The sequence below is a fragment of the Amblyraja radiata genome, chromosome 4 (assembly GCF_010909765.2).
Source record: "Amblyraja radiata isolate CabotCenter1 chromosome 4, sAmbRad1.1.pri, whole genome shotgun sequence".
In the NCBI taxonomy this organism is placed as follows: domain Eukaryota; kingdom Metazoa; phylum Chordata; class Chondrichthyes; order Rajiformes; family Rajidae; genus Amblyraja; species Amblyraja radiata.
In genome coordinates this window covers 8,981,291-8,996,842 of record NC_045959.1, presented here as the reverse complement: position 1 = coordinate 8,996,842, position 15,552 = coordinate 8,981,291, and the positions used below count along the sequence as shown (strand labels likewise).

General features: G+C 46.4%; 1 protein-coding gene across 1 annotated transcript in view; it reads left to right on the top strand.

Moving 5' to 3' along the window:
* dok6 (docking protein 6) overlaps window positions 1–15,552 on the top strand; it is a 487,069-nt gene that overhangs the window by 238,598 nt on the left and 232,919 nt on the right. Inside the window, exon 2 of the mRNA XM_033018929.1 lies at window positions 2,130–2,237. Within this exon, the coding sequence (XP_032874820.1) occupies window positions 2,130–2,237 (108 nt within the window). The remainder of the gene's footprint in view (window positions 1–2,129; window positions 2,238–15,552) is intronic.

The following is a 15,552-nucleotide window of genomic DNA, read 5'->3' as shown; positions in this document are numbered from 1 at the left end:
ACGGATTCCTACCACATTCCAACAATATGCAGGTGAGTAGGTTGATTGGCTACTGTAAATTGTCCCTAGTGTATAGGATAGAACTAGTGTGCATGTAATTGCTGGTTAGCACATACGCGATTGGCCAAAGGGCCTATATCCATACTGTCTCTAAACTAAACTAAATTAAACTAAAGCTGTCGGAGTTTACATAGACAGGAGAATGCAGGGACGGAATTCCTTCTGAATTTAACAGGATGTAAATTCAGCAGCCAGCATATCAACAGATCTCAGAAAATAAAGTGGCCTGCAGCCTTTAAAGTGACTCACTTGGTCCATCACATGCATAACCCTTCCAACACTGAAAGCATCTACATGAGGCACTGCCTCAAGGTGGGATCCATCATCAAAGACCCCCATGATCTGGGCCATACCCACTCCTCACTGCTACTGTCAGGTAGGAGGTACAATAACTTGAAATCCCACATCACCAGGTTCAGGAACACCTACTTTCTTACAACTAGCAGGTTCTTGAACTGACCTGCACAATCCTAATTCTACCTCAACATGGTTCATCTCTTCCACTACCATAATGTGCTTTCAAATTGTGTTTATACAAGTGTCTTGTCCATGTGAGGGTGGTGGGGGGAAGAAGAAAGGAAGAGGCGGAGAAATTGGGCTGAGTGAGAGCTGAGAAGGGGAGGAGAAAGCAAGGACTACCTGAAATTAGAGAAGTCAATGTTCATACCGCTGGGGTGTAAACTGCCCAAGCGAAAAATTAGGTGCTGCTCCTCCAATTTACGGTGGCCCTCACTCTGGCCATGGAGGAGGCCTAGGACAGAAAGGTCGGATTCGGAATGGGAGGGGGAGTTGAAGTGCTGAGCCACAGGGAGATCAGGTTGGTTATTGCGAACCGAACGGAGGTATTGGGCGAAGCGATCGGCAAGCCTATGCTTGGTCTCACCGATGTAGAGCAGCTGACACCTAGAGCAGCGGATGCAATAAATGATGTTAGAGGACGTGCAGGCGAGCCTCTGCCGCACGTGGAAAGATTGTTTGGGTCCTTGAATGGAGTCAAGGGGGGAGGTAAAGCGGTTGCAAGGGAAAGTGCCAGGAGAGGGGGTAGTTTAGGTTGAAAGGGACAAATTGACCAGGGAGTTACCGAGGGAGCGGTCTCTGCGGAAGGCAGACATGGGAGATGGGAAGATGCACCAAGGAGTTACGGAGGGAGTGGTCTCTGCGGAAAGCAGACAGGGGATTGATGATCACTGCAGAAATCAGGCTCCAGGTTCACAGATGGCAGTGTGGGAGGAAGGGTTGGGTTTCTAAATGTTAAAATTTTAATCCTCACTTCAGTCTTTGAAACCTTGAGCAGGGAAGTGGTTAAAACTCCCCGTGCAGCCTGGCTCATGAAGAGCCAGGTGCCAGAGGTTTCAAATTGCATTTGTGGAATGATTTTCCAGTGTGGATTGCATCCTCAAGAAAGGAGAAAATATTACATAGAGGATAGCAGGGTGTCTGTATTCACTGGAGTTTAGAAGGATGAGGGGGTATCTTATAGAAACATATAAAATTATAAAAGGACTGGGCAAGCTAGATGCAGGGAAAATGCTCCAAATGTTGGGCGAGTCCAGAACCAGGGGTCACAGTCTTAGAATAAAGGGGAGGTCATTTAAGACTGAGGTGAGAAAAAACTTTTTCAACCAGAGAGTTGTGAATTTATGGAATTCCCTGCCACAGAGGGCAGTGGAGGCCAAGTCACTGGATTGATTTAAGAGGGAGTTAGATAGAGCTCTAGGGGCTAGTGGAGTCAAGCGATATGGGGAGAAGGCAGGCACAGGTTATTGATAGGGGACGAACAGCCATGATCTCAATGAATGGCGGTGCTAGCTCGAAGGGCCGAATGGCCTCCTCCTGCACCTATTTTCTATGTTTCTATGTGTCAAATATTTTGATCATTGCAGAATAAAGTTCAAATATATTTTTGGTAAGGCCTTGTTTGTGATGTTAGGTGCAGGAAAAGCAAGTATTGAACAACCTCTGGGCTTCATTGTCATTTTGGACAAGCTTATCTTCATTATATTCTGATTCTAATATCTTGACAGCAGACTAATATGGTTTCTGTAACATTTATTTTATTGTTCCAACAGATGTATAGAAGGTGTTGGTTGGTGTTTAAGAAAGCCTCCAGCAAAGGCCCAAGAAGATTAGAGAAATTTCCCGATGAAAAGGCAGCATTTTTCCGGAACTTCCACAAGGTAAATATTCTCGACTTACTACACGTAAAATAAAAAAATACTCGTTTAACTGTAAACCGCCAACAGCATTCATCATTTCTGAAATTTAGGGAGGGGGAGTGGTGGGGGAGGGTGATTGTGTTGACAGTTCATATTGGAAATAAAGTCAGTTAGGACCTGTGTCTAGAATAATTGATTTTCCTTTGTGTTCCTCTGCTTCTAAAACCACAATAGATTAATTTATCCCGACATATTTAAAACTGACATATGAATTTTCCTATTTATTATATCACCTTTTATTTGACATTTAAACTTGTTGAATTGTAGCTGATTACTTGTTCTGAAAGGAAATGCCATTTAGTGCTTGTATGTTGTGAATTATTAGGAAGAAAAGCTTTATATTCTGTGGCTTTCTGAGTTGGGGGATGAGATTGCGGTGGTTGAGTTTGAGCGGGTGCTGTTTAGTTTACAACACGGAAACAGGCCCTTTGGCCCACCGAGTCGCACCTACCACGGTCCCTGCATATTAACACTATCCTAAACACACTAAGGTCATTTTTTTACATTTACACCAATTAACCTACAAACCTGGACGTTTTTGGAGTGTGGGAGGGAACCACAGATCTGAGAAAAATCCACGCAGGTCGCGGGGAGAACTCCATTTAGACAGCACTCGTAGTCAGGATCAAACCAAGGTCCCTGGCGCTGTAAGGCGGTAGATCTACCGCTAAGCCACTGTGCCGCCCATGTAGCCACTATGTAGTATCTCTGCTGCTACAGGGATTTAGTTGTGTGGTCCATGTGGTTCAGTTGTTCACCTTCAACCCATTCATCAGAAGGTTCTAGTGCATCATGAGCTATCTTGAGTATGGATGACCAAGCGGCACCCATTGCTTACCAGCATAGGAATTGGGAATAGGCCTGCTGCCTCGTTGGGCTTTTTCACCTTTCAATGAGTCTGTGGCTGATCTAGTGCCTCAAGTCCATTCTCGTGCCCAAATCCGAATTCTTCTGATTACTGTAACATTACAAAAGATCCACTGGTGCCTAGGGATTGAATATACTCAATGCTTGAGTTTCAACAGCCTTTTGAGGTAAAGACTTTCAAGAGTCAGGAATCAAGAGTGTTTTAGTGTCACATGTCCCGAAATGGAACAATGAAATTCTTACTTGCAGCAGCACAACAGATAAGTAAACATAGTAGACACCTTAATAAACAACAAAAAGAAGTTCATTATATAGAAACAAACAAACAATATAGCCCTAAGACAAAGACAACACCCCAAGTCCCTAGTGCAATCAAGGCATTTTATAGTTTGGAGGTTAGTTGGAGTTTGTAATGTTCAATAGCCTGATTGTTGGGAAGTAGCTGCTCCTGAACCTGCACTTTACAGTTTTCAGGCTCCTACACTTTCTTCGTGATGGCAGGAGTAAAACGAGAGCGTGGCCAGGGTGATATAAGGTTCTAAGAATTATAAACATTTTCATAAAGAAAATTTTCATCATGATTTCTCTAAATGCTCTGTTATTTATCCTGATACTAGGCTCCACAAACATAGATTTAGGAAAAGATTTGGAGGGGATCTGGGGGGGATCATTTTCATGCAGGATGGTGAGTACCTGTAACACAGTATCAGAGAAAGTGGTGGAATCAGAGTCACTGGCAGCATTTAAGAGGGGTCAAGATGAGTACTTGAATCGTCAAGAATTTGAAAGCTATGCTCCAAGCATAGAAGATGAGATTAATATGACACGGTGCCCACAGATCAGTGAGGGTGGCCTGTTTCCATGTTAGGTGTCTCTGTGAATAGTGTTTTGGCTCCAACCCTGCCAAATCCGCTGGGATCATCACGTATTCTTTGAATTTCCAGTGCTGACAGAAACATCATTATCCGTGGCTGAAGTGCCATCAACTCCAACTGCAGACATATTGTACATTTGGGTCACCAGTTGTTGTTGAATTTTTAATACATCTTGAGGCAGTAGAAGAGAAATAGCTGGGGGTTAGGAAAATTGGGAGTGGAAAATGTTAAGTCAATGCTTGAGTTTCATTTAAAATCAAAATCACAACTAGTCCCGTTGATAAAAACTCTAAATTAAATTACTCCCTTTGAATCTTTACAGTGAGGTTGAATTTAGGAATATATTTTGGGCATTAACATGATAATGTTTTTTGCTGAATTGGATTGAGCTTAATCCAATTTATATATTAAAAATCTAAATTTTAAATCGAGCACTGCAGGAAATTATTAGTATTCATTCTCTTGAGAATAAAGCTGACTGCTTTTATATTAATAGACCCCACAATATTATCCTCATTGAACACTGGCAACAGATAATTACTTAAGAATCACCCAAGGAAATTAGTTTTTATAATTTTACTTTAATAACCTTCAGGAGGTGGGAAGATCAGGCTGCTTGGGATAGTTTGGACAAAATGGAAAGTTTTAAGGGGCAATTGCAAGGGAAAAGAGATTCAGGCAGTGAATTCTAAAGGGGCTGTCCCACTTGGGCAACCTAATCCGCGAGTTCTGGCGAGTTTGCCCTCGACTCATACTCGCAGCATGGTCGACACGAGGTCGTAGGAGGTCTTCGTAACTCTCCTTCATGCTCGAGAGTGGTCTCTGCGTACTCGAGGCCTCAGCTGGGTCGCAGCGTTTTCTTCAATATGTTAAAAAATGCCCCTGAGTAAAAAAGGGTCGCCTTCGAAAACATCGATATGTTTTTACTCGTAGATTTAGTCGTAGTAGGTCGTAGTAGGTCGGCATATTAGTCGTAGGTAATCGAGGGTAGTCAAAGGTAGTCTTCATCATGTCAGGAGATCGAAGGAGGTCGTCTTCACTCTCCACTATTCGGGGTGGCCAATTTTCCCGAAGTTAGTCGTAGCTAGTCGAAGCTGGTCTTCAGCATAGTCGAATGAGGTCTTCAACATGTCATTTTTTCAAACTCTTCTAAACTCGCCAATTAGGTCACCCAAGTGGGACAGCCCCTTAAAACTTCAGGGCTTCTGCAAAAAACATATAGGCAAGTAAAAATCCAAATAATCATAGTTAGGGCAGAGGCAGGTCATTTACCCATCTTGTCTATTTTGGTTCTTAGCAGAGCAATCCTATCCATCCTATCTGTCCCATTCCCTAGTTTTGCTCCATAGCTCTACAAAGATTATATTTATACCACCAGGGGCGCCACACGATTGGCAGCCCCGCCAGCAGTCTGTTTGTTTTTTCGTCTTTTTTTAATTTTTAGTGTGTTCAGTCTGTGTAAATATTCTCTGGTTTGTTTCATGTAGGGGGAGGGGAAGTGGGAGGGGGATACTTTATTTTCAGTTTCTTACCTTGCCAGAGATGCGATTAATTTTCGGATCGCATTCTCCGGTTGCTCTGCGGTCTACCATCGATGGAGCTGGAGGCCTCCTTAGACACCTTAGGCCCCACCGCGAGGCATGGACTCGGAGTCGATCCCTTGCCTGGGATCACTCCAATCACGGCCTGCAGACTTTACATCGGGAGCTCGCAGTCTCGGGAGAAGCCATGGATGTCAGGAGCTCGAAAATCGCGGAAGGTTCGACCAGCCCCGATGCAGGGTTCGATCGACCGGCACGAGGGAGCTGACATCCCCCCGATGCAGGAGCTGATTGCCTTGACATGGATGACCCACCACTGGCTACGGGAGTCAAGATCATCCCGTCAACAGAGGTCTCGAGGCCCCCGACCGTGAGAGAGCAAAGGGAAGAGATTGAACTATTTTTCGCCTTCCATCACAGTGAGGAATGTGGAGGAGTCACTGTGGTGGATGTTTATGTTAAAATGTGTTTTGTGTGTTCCGTTGCTTATATTGTTGTATGACTGACCTGGCAAATGAAATTCCTCGTATGTTGCAAAACATACCTGGCTAATAAAGTATTATTGTGATTGTGATTGGGATTATCAAGTGCTTATCTATTCTGAAAACAAGGATAATTTTGTTTCCACAAACCACACTGCCAGTTTGCAAAATGTTCCCTTGTGTCATAGAATCAGAGATTGTCTCACGGATAAGAATTTTTAAATGGAGGTGTTGCATGACAGAAGCTGATGTCAATCAGTGAGGACAGTGGCATTGGGAGAATAGGACAGGGCAAGGGAAAATGGGGGTAGCAGCATTTTGGATGAGCTGAAATGTATATAGTTCGGTCGATGATGGTTGAAGTTGTGGACTGAGCTCTGTCAGGTTCTTAAGGTGGATGAGGGTTTGTGGGCTACCGGAGAGATTGGTGGAACAGAGGTGAAGAGGTCAATGGGAGGAGTTGGGTGGCTGAGGATTGTAAGATGGTGGTAAGGAGAAGGTGTTGCTGAAGTAACCATCAGAGACTGACCCGTGTCAGTTTCCCAGTATTCCAGCTGGAACTAGATTACTGTAGGGCTTGCAATGCTCTGACATTCTGTGAAAAGTCCCCTAGCAGGGCTCCAGGAAGGTCTACTGCATGGAGAGTGCAACCACTCGATAACCGTCTGACGCAGAAAGTGCACGTATTATAGGTGACAGGAACGACTGGATAAATTTCTAGAGAAACATCTTTCCACCCATAAATAATTGCACCTGCTTCACTCTAGTGGAAAATCCATTTTGGCAAGGAAATAAAACAGTGCTATACATCCGAATGTCTAGACCTACAACTGCAAAAACAATATGGGCATTGGGACTGAATTTTCACCTGTTGATATAAATTTGTGTTGCAGAGACAACTCAAGGGGATATAGATAGATCAACTGAATGCACAATGAATGGACAGGTAGAGTGTAATGTGGAAAAAGATACAATGGCATTCACTTTTGTGTGGTGAACCTGTTGAATTCATTGCCACAGAAGGCCATGGAGGCCAAGTCAATGGATATTTTGACAGAAGCAATGGGTGACTTTTCGTGTCTAGACTCTTCTTCAGACTGAAGAAGTATCTTGAACCGAAACATCATCCATTCCTTCTCTCCAGAGATACTGCCGGTCCCACTGAGTTACTCCAGCTTTGTGTCCATCTTCAAATGACGTCACGTGCTCCAGACTGCTGTGTGTACGCATGAAATCGCGCATGACCTTTGCGGGACCGTCGTGGCTCAACGCGATCACGAGGTCGCGTAATTTGCGTGCCAAGGACACGTAAGTGGGACAGGCCCTTTAGTTGTTACATATTCACTCTCTAGTAACACTCTAGTACCTGGCATTTCCAGCTGTACGTCCATCAGTCTTATTCTGATGGGCTGGACTCCCTAATTCAACACCCCAATATACTGAGATGGAACCAGTGTGTGGTCTTGCCCTATGATGTACTGGTTCCATTGTCATCCTGTATCCCAGTTTTATTTTGCTCCAGATCATTTGAAGAGCCCTCCTCCATTTCCCCTCTCTATTGCTGAATCTAAACTGGTGATTGAATGGAAGCTCCAATTAATACATCCGTGTGTCCCTTTCTCAAGCATCAGGGATCTTTTAAGGTGATGGGGATAGCATGATGTGGCTGGTGAAATTTACAGTCGGCATGCAGAGTAGGCAGAATGAGACAGAATCCTAGGGGCATTTGAATAATTCAGCGTCTCATTTGAGGACTAAAGTCTTAAAATCAGAGATCCATACAACATGGAAATAGTAAGTAAGTAAGTAAGTAAGTAAGTAAGTAAGTAAGTAAGTAAGTAAGTAAGTAAGTAAAGGGCCTGTCCCACGAGCATGCGACTGCATGCGGCAAGCGCGAGCTAACGTGGTCGCTTGAGCCGTACGGCCTCGCGGGGCCGGTCCCACTTCGATCGGCGGAGCCGTATGGAGTTGTGCGGGGCTGGTCCCGACATCACGCGGGGCTCCGAAAAACTGACACTGTCCAAAAATTCCGTGCGCAACGGCCTGCCGGCCCGCAGCCGCATTGAGGCCATATGCACCGCCTCGACGGGTGTACGCACCGTCTCTACGCCGTACGCAGCGTCTTGACAGCGTACGCCTAGCGCAAACTTCCCGCGGACTTCGCTCGAACTTCACGTCAACTCGTACGGGATCACTCGACCTCCGCGCGGCTCCCGCTTCCAGTTTGGTCGCGCTCGCCACATGCAGTCGCATGCTCCTGGGACAGGCCCTTAAGTATGTAAGTAAGTTTATTGGCCAAGTATTCACATACATGGAAATAGGCCCTTCTACACGATGTCCACACAAACAAGCAAGTGCACATTTACTCCAATCCAACACTAATCTCATTTTATTCTCCCCACATTTCCATCAGCTGTCTCTGGATTCTGCCAATCACCCACACACGTGACTATTTAATCTGACAGATTTACCCACCGATCCGCAAATATTTGGGAGGAAACCAAAGCACTTGGAGGAAACCGATCACAGGGCGAACATACTAACTCCACACAGTCAGCACAGGGGAGTCAGTATTGAACCGGGGTCTCTGGAGCTGTGAGACAGCAACTCTGATTGCTGCACCACTTCCAACTTTACAGATTGATCTCTCAGTAACCTCGTTCCATCAGCAGCACATCATTGTCCTCGAGAGCTTTCTGTGCCCTTAGATGAATAGATTTCCCGTCCCCCCTCCCTGTCTGCATTGACTCTCCAAAGTTAAGTGTGAAGATCTGGATCCCCCCATCAACATTCTTTTTCCAGACATTATATCCTTTTGAGAATGTTTCTCTGATCTCAATGGGCATGTTGCCATCTAATTTAAAATGTTCTGGTTTTTGGCTTTGATTTTCCCACCCCTCCCTGTCTCCCAACTGAAAATATACTCAATGGACAGTGTGATAGAAACATAGAAAATAGGTGCAGGAGGAGGCCAATCGGCCATTCGCCATCCCAGGGATTCGGTACCACCGCCATTCATTGTGATCATGGCTGATCATCCCCAATCAATAACCCGTGCCTGCCTTCTCCCCATATCCCTTGACTCCACTAGCCCCTAGAGCTCTACACCTGCTCTGCTGGACAACCTATCTGCTCCCTCAATGCTGGACACCTCGCTGCATCTGCATTGCTGGTCAACCTCTTTGCTCCCTCACTGCTCGACACCTCACTGCACCTGCTCTGCTGGACAACCTCTCTGCTCCCTCACCGCTGGATACTCTCTCCACCTGCACCTGCACCGCTGGACACCTCTCTGCACCCTCACCATCATGCTCAAATACTCAACTCTGCAGATGACTGGTTTCTTCAACAACCACATCCCATCCTGCATCCAGGTCATTGAACAGCTTGGACTTCTACGTCGACCCCGTTTCATCCACAGAGGCTCTCGGCGCAGGCGTGTTTGCTTCAACCACGGACATTCCATTCCATCCATCTGCTCACTACCACGCTCTGCCCCCCCTCACCCGCGTCACCCCCCATCCCAGCTGACCGCACGCACTTTCAACCGGGACAACCTCAGATCTCTCCAGCCTGCCCCCATCCCTCCACCCTCTCATAATGCCAACTTTGCCCTCCTCAACACCAGCTCACTCAACAACAAAGCCCTTGCCCTCCATGAACTAATCCTTGACAACACTCTGGACTTCCTTCTGCTCACTGAGACCTGGCAACAACCCAATGTCTTCTTCTCCCTCAACCAAACATCCCCACCTGGATTTAATTACATTTCCAAGCCCCGCCCCTCCCGCCATGGAGGTGGCCTCGCTGTTATTTTCAACCAGAATTTTCGTATCACTGAACTCACCTTCCCCCCAGTAGCATCATTTGAATTCCTCGCCTTCAAAGCCCTTTCCTCCATGACAGTCATCCTCATTTACCGGCCACCTAAACCAAACCCCTCCTTCCTATCTGACTTCACTGAACTCCTCACACTTGCCTCATCCCTCTCCCCACGTCTGCTGCTACTTGGTGACTTAAATATTCACATGGACTCCCCCACCTGCAAGCTCGCATCTGAATTCGCCTTTTTACTTGACAACTTCTCTCTCACTCAGCACGTCACCTTTCCCACCCATGACAAAGGTCACATCCTTGACCTGGTCTGCTCCACAAATCAACCGGTACTCGACCTCCATCCATGCCTCTTCCCCCTCTCTGATCATAAGCTTATACAGTTCACCATCCCTTCTCCGACAACTCGCCCCCGCTTCCTCCGAGAAATCACCTTCCGTAATCTAAAATCCATTGATCCCCACCATCTCTCTGACCTGCTCTCTACCACTCTCCCCCTAGGCTCAACCCACATCTCACCTGATGATCTCACAAACCATCTCAACTCCACCTTGTCTACCTCCCTCAACACTCTGGCCCCCCTCAAAACAAGAACCGTAACTTTCAACACATCTTCACCCTGGTACACACCTGCACTTCGTAAACTGAAACAGACTGGTCGCCAACTCGAACGACTTATAAAGAAATCATCTCTCACAGTCCACCTTGAAGCTTACAAACTCCACCTCACTGACTACAAAGATGCCCTCATTGCTGCAAAATCTGCCTACCTCTCCTCCATATTCACCGATCCCTGCCTAAACCACAGAACCCTCTTCTCCACAGTGGGCAACCTCCTCAAGCCTCGAGCCAACACTCTCCCTACCTCTACTCCGGGTCTCTGCAACTTATTCCTCCACTTTTTCGCTGATAAAATCAGCACCATCTATCAATCTTTATCCCCTGTACCCGACTCCCCAGCATCTACTCCACCACCTACCAAGGCCCCTCCTATCAACATCTCCACTGACCTCCTTACCCTCCTTACCCTCCTCCACACTGCTTCCTCTCCCAGTTTGACCTGGTCACCCCTATTGAAATCTCCAAACTCATCAGCTCTTCCAAACCACTACCTGCTCCCTCGACCCTCTCCCCACTCCCCTGCTGAAGTCCTGCCTCCCCGTACTCTGCCCCTACCTCACTAATCTCTTCAACTCCTCATTGTCCCAAGGAATTGTCCCTTCCGCTTTCAAAACTGCTGCTGTCACACCAATCTTAAAGAAACCTGGTCTTGATCCCTCCTCTCTCATTAACTACCGCCCAATCTCAAACCTCCCCTTTCTTTCAAAAACCCTGGAGCGTATCGTTGCGTCGCAACTTCATTCCCACCTCCTTGCATATAACCTACTTGAACCCCTCCAATCTGGCTTTCGCCCCCTCCATAGCACATAAACTGCTCTCCTCAAAGTCCTCAACGACCTCCTCACCTCTGCTGACACCGGTTCCCTCAACATCCTCATCCTCCTCGACCTGAGCGCAGCCTTCGATATAGTGAACCATAACATCCTGCTCACCAGACTCAAAGACCTCGGCATTGAAGGCTCTGCACTCAGCTGGCTCCGTTCCTACCTTTCCAACAGATCCCACCATCTCTCTCCACAACCACACCTCTGCTACAGCCAGTCACTCAAGGCGTTCCCCAAGGCTCCGTACTCGGCCCCCTCCTCTTCATCATCTACATCCTCCCCCTTGGTTAGATACTCCGCCACTTCAACCTGGACTTCCACTGTTACGCTGATGACACCCAGATCTACCTCGGCACCAAATCCCCCCACAACCCCCCCCTCTCCCATATCAACTCCTGTTTGTCAGCTATAAAAACCTGGATGCAACATAATTTCCTCAAACTCAACAGCGAGAAGACAGAATTCCTCCTCATAGGCTCCAAAGCCACACTCAGCAAAATCAATAACCCCACTCTCACCATCGACGGCACCACTGTCTCCCCATCTCCCCAGGCCCGCAACCTTGGCATGACCTTTGATTCCACCCTCTCCCTTGAGCCTCACATCCGCCATGTCATTAAAACCTCCTTCTTTCATCTCAGCAACATCGCCAAACTCAGACCCTCTCTCACACCTCCCGCTGCTGAAAGACTCATCCATGCCTTCATCTCCTCCCGACTGGACTACTGCAACTCACTTCTCCTTGGCATCAGCTCCACCTACATCAACCGACTCCAACTGGTCCAGAACGCAGCCGCCCGACTCATCACCCACACCAAATCCTGGCATCACATCACTCCAGTCCTCAAACAACTTCACTGGCTTCCCATCTCCCACCGGATCAACTACAAAATCCTGATCCTCAGCTACAAAGCCCTCCACCATCTGGCCCCCCCATATCTCACTGACCTCCTCTCCCCCTACCAACCCTCACGGTCCCTCAGATCCACATCAGCCAGTCTCCTCTCCATCCACAAGTCCAACCTCCGCAGTTTTGGGGACAGAGCCTTCTCCAGGGCAGCTCCCAGGCTCTGGAACTCCCTCCCCCAACTGATCCGCCATTCCGTGTCCCTCACCGTCTTCCAGTCCCGCCTCAAGACCCATCTTCACTCTCTATCCTAGCCCACGTCCCCTCCCTTTCATCTGTGCATTAATTGCCTCATATTGTGTTTTGTATTGAATTCTGTCTTTACTTTGTGTACTAGTCATGTCTCTACTATTTATTTCATTCCCCTTACATGTTTTTCCTCTACCTGCTAAATTTTTGTAAGGTGTCCTTGAGACTCTTGAAAGGCGACCATAAATAAAATGTATTATTATTATTATTATTATTATTATCTAACTCTTAAATCCATCCAGTGACTTGGCCTCCACTGCCCTCTGTGGCAGGGAATTCCATAAATTCACAACTCTCTGGGTGAAAAATGTTTTTTCTCACATCAGTCTTAAATGACCTCCCCTTTATTCTAAGACTGTGGCCCCTGGTTCTGGACTCGCCCAACATTGGGAACATTTTTCCTGCATCCAGCTTGGCCAGTCCTTTTATAATTTTATACGTTTCAATAAGATCCCCCCTCACCCTTCTAAACTCCAGTGAATACAAGCCTAGTCTTTTCAATCTTTCCTCATATGACAGTCCCGCCATCCCAGGGACCAATCTCGTGAACCTACGCTGCACTGCCTCAATCACAAGGATGTCCTTCCTCACATTAGGAGACCAAAACTGTACACAATACTCCAGATGTGGTCCCACCAGAGCCCTATACAACTGCAGAAGAACCTCTTGACTCCTATACTGAAATCCTCTTGTTATGAAGGCCAACATTCTATTAGCTTTCTTCACTGCCTGCTGTTCCTGTAAGCCACCTTTCAGTGACCGGTGTACAAGGATGCCCAGGTCTCGCTGCACCTCCCCCTTACCTAACCTAACCCCATTGAGATAATAATCTGCCCCCTGGTTTTTGCCACCAAAGTGGATAACCTCACATTTATCTATATTATCCTGCATCTGCCAAGCATCTGCCCACTCGCTCAACCTGTCCAGGTCACCCTGCAACCTCCTAACATCCTCTTCACAGTTAGATGGTTAGATATTGTGATTATTCCAACACTGAGCAAATTGTACACTGTCTCATTCAACTCCTCTCAACACCAGCTCCTTTGAGACATTTCAAGTCTTTTCAAGTATATTTCAAGTCTTTATCGATTTAAAACCTACAAGGTGATGAATTATACATCTCAATAGCTCTCTGTACACAATGAAAATGTCCTCCCTGCACCATTAGTTCTCTGCTTAGTTGCACCTTACGAGTTATAGGCCCCCCACCTGCAGAAGTGGGCTTGTTTAATGTAAGTTATCAATTTCCCTCATAAATTCCAATACAGTCCTGACCCTAATGAGAAGGCAGCGAGTCCTGAAGTTCACATGTGCCTGAAAATAGCCGTGCACATAAAGGGGCGTGGATTGCCTGTAGATGCTGAGACTCTGCCACTGTTGGTGGCTTCACATTGTAATGACCTGAATCATTGCTATGTGCAGCCACCAACAGTTTTAGCATCTCAGCATCTACATGCACCAGTATGTGCAGTCCATGTCCCTTTCTTTGCACGCCTAATTGCAGGCACGTGTGAACTTCAGGATGCAATTCTTTCTGAATAGGGATAGGACTATATTGGAGATTATGAGGGATATTAATAACTTACTTTAAGCGATGCAAAACTAGAACCAATGGTGTAGGGAGGAAACTTTTGGTGTGTACAGAGATTCATTGAGATCTATCAATCAATCAACCTTTATTGTCATCTTGCAAAGCAACAGCTGTACAGTGCAAAATGAGAAGACGTTTCCCAGGGAATACCGGAGCATCGCACATGAAACTTAAACATTTCACACATAATAACAATAAAAACAATCCAGTCCCTGATGAAACAGTATAAATAGTTAAAAGCAGGTAAAAACAGCAAAATTGAAATACATTAAAAATAGTCATTAAAATGTCCAGGGCAGCTGATTTGAGTGGCCAGTGTCAGTGTTATTAAAATGTCAGTGCTAAGCCGCAGAATCAGGTGGAGTGACTGTTTAGCAGCCTCACAGCCTGTGGCAGGAAGCTGTTTAGCAGTCTGGTTGTCCGGGCTTTGATGCTACGGTATCTCTTGCCTGATGGCAGGAGATCCAGGTGTGTGTGGAGGGGGTGCAGTTTGTCCTTAGCAATTCTCAGAGCTTTTTTCAGACAGCGGCTCTGGAACAGTTCTTGTACCGAGGGTAGGGAGACGCCAATGTTCCTCTCTGCTCCACTCACTACCCTCTGCAGAGCCTTCCTGTCTGAGCAGTTACAGTTGGAGTACCACGTGTTCATGCAGTACGTGAGTACAGACTCCACCGTGCCCCTGTAAAAAGTCCTGAAGATGTTGGTGGGGAGTGAGGCCTGTTTGAGTTTCCTCAGGAAGGACAATCCCAGTGTTGTTCCTGGACCAGGTGAGACTGTCTGTAATTTGCACTCCGAGGAACTTTATGTTCTCCACTCTCTCCACCGTGGTGCCACTGATGTTGAGGGGTGTGTTTTTTGGCTGTGCCCTCCTGAAGTCGACAATCATCTCCTTTGTTTTGTCGACGTTTAATGCTAAAGTGTTGTTGCCGCACCAGACCACTAGTTGTTTTACTTCCACCCTGTACATTGATTCATCAACTCCGCTGAGGAATCTATAATACCTCACCAAAAAAACAGTGGTGAATCCATCCATTGAGGTTTTAAATCCATAATACAAATATGTCAAAGGAGCTGGGGTTGAGAAGAGCGGAGTGAGACAGTGCACAGCTTGCTCAAAGTGTTGGAATATGCACAATGTCTTCCTGATGCTTCAGTCCGATAAACATCCATCCACATATCTCCTGATTGACTGAAGAAGGGTTTCGGCCCGAAACGTTGCCTATTCCCTTCACTTCATAGATGCTGCCTCACCCGCTGAGTTTCTCCAGCATTTTTGTCCACCTTCTCCTGATTGACCATTGCTTCTACGAATCCCTTGGAAGAAATGTTGAGGCTTTTTAAAATAGCTTTCAAAGGCAGCCAAGAAAACACGAGGATTTCCTCATTGTTCTTTAGTTCTCGTGATCTTTAGTACTGGTAAAAGAGCAGAGAGAGTCTTTACCTTCTGAACTCCAAGAAAATATGTCAGGGGCATGTTATTGAGAA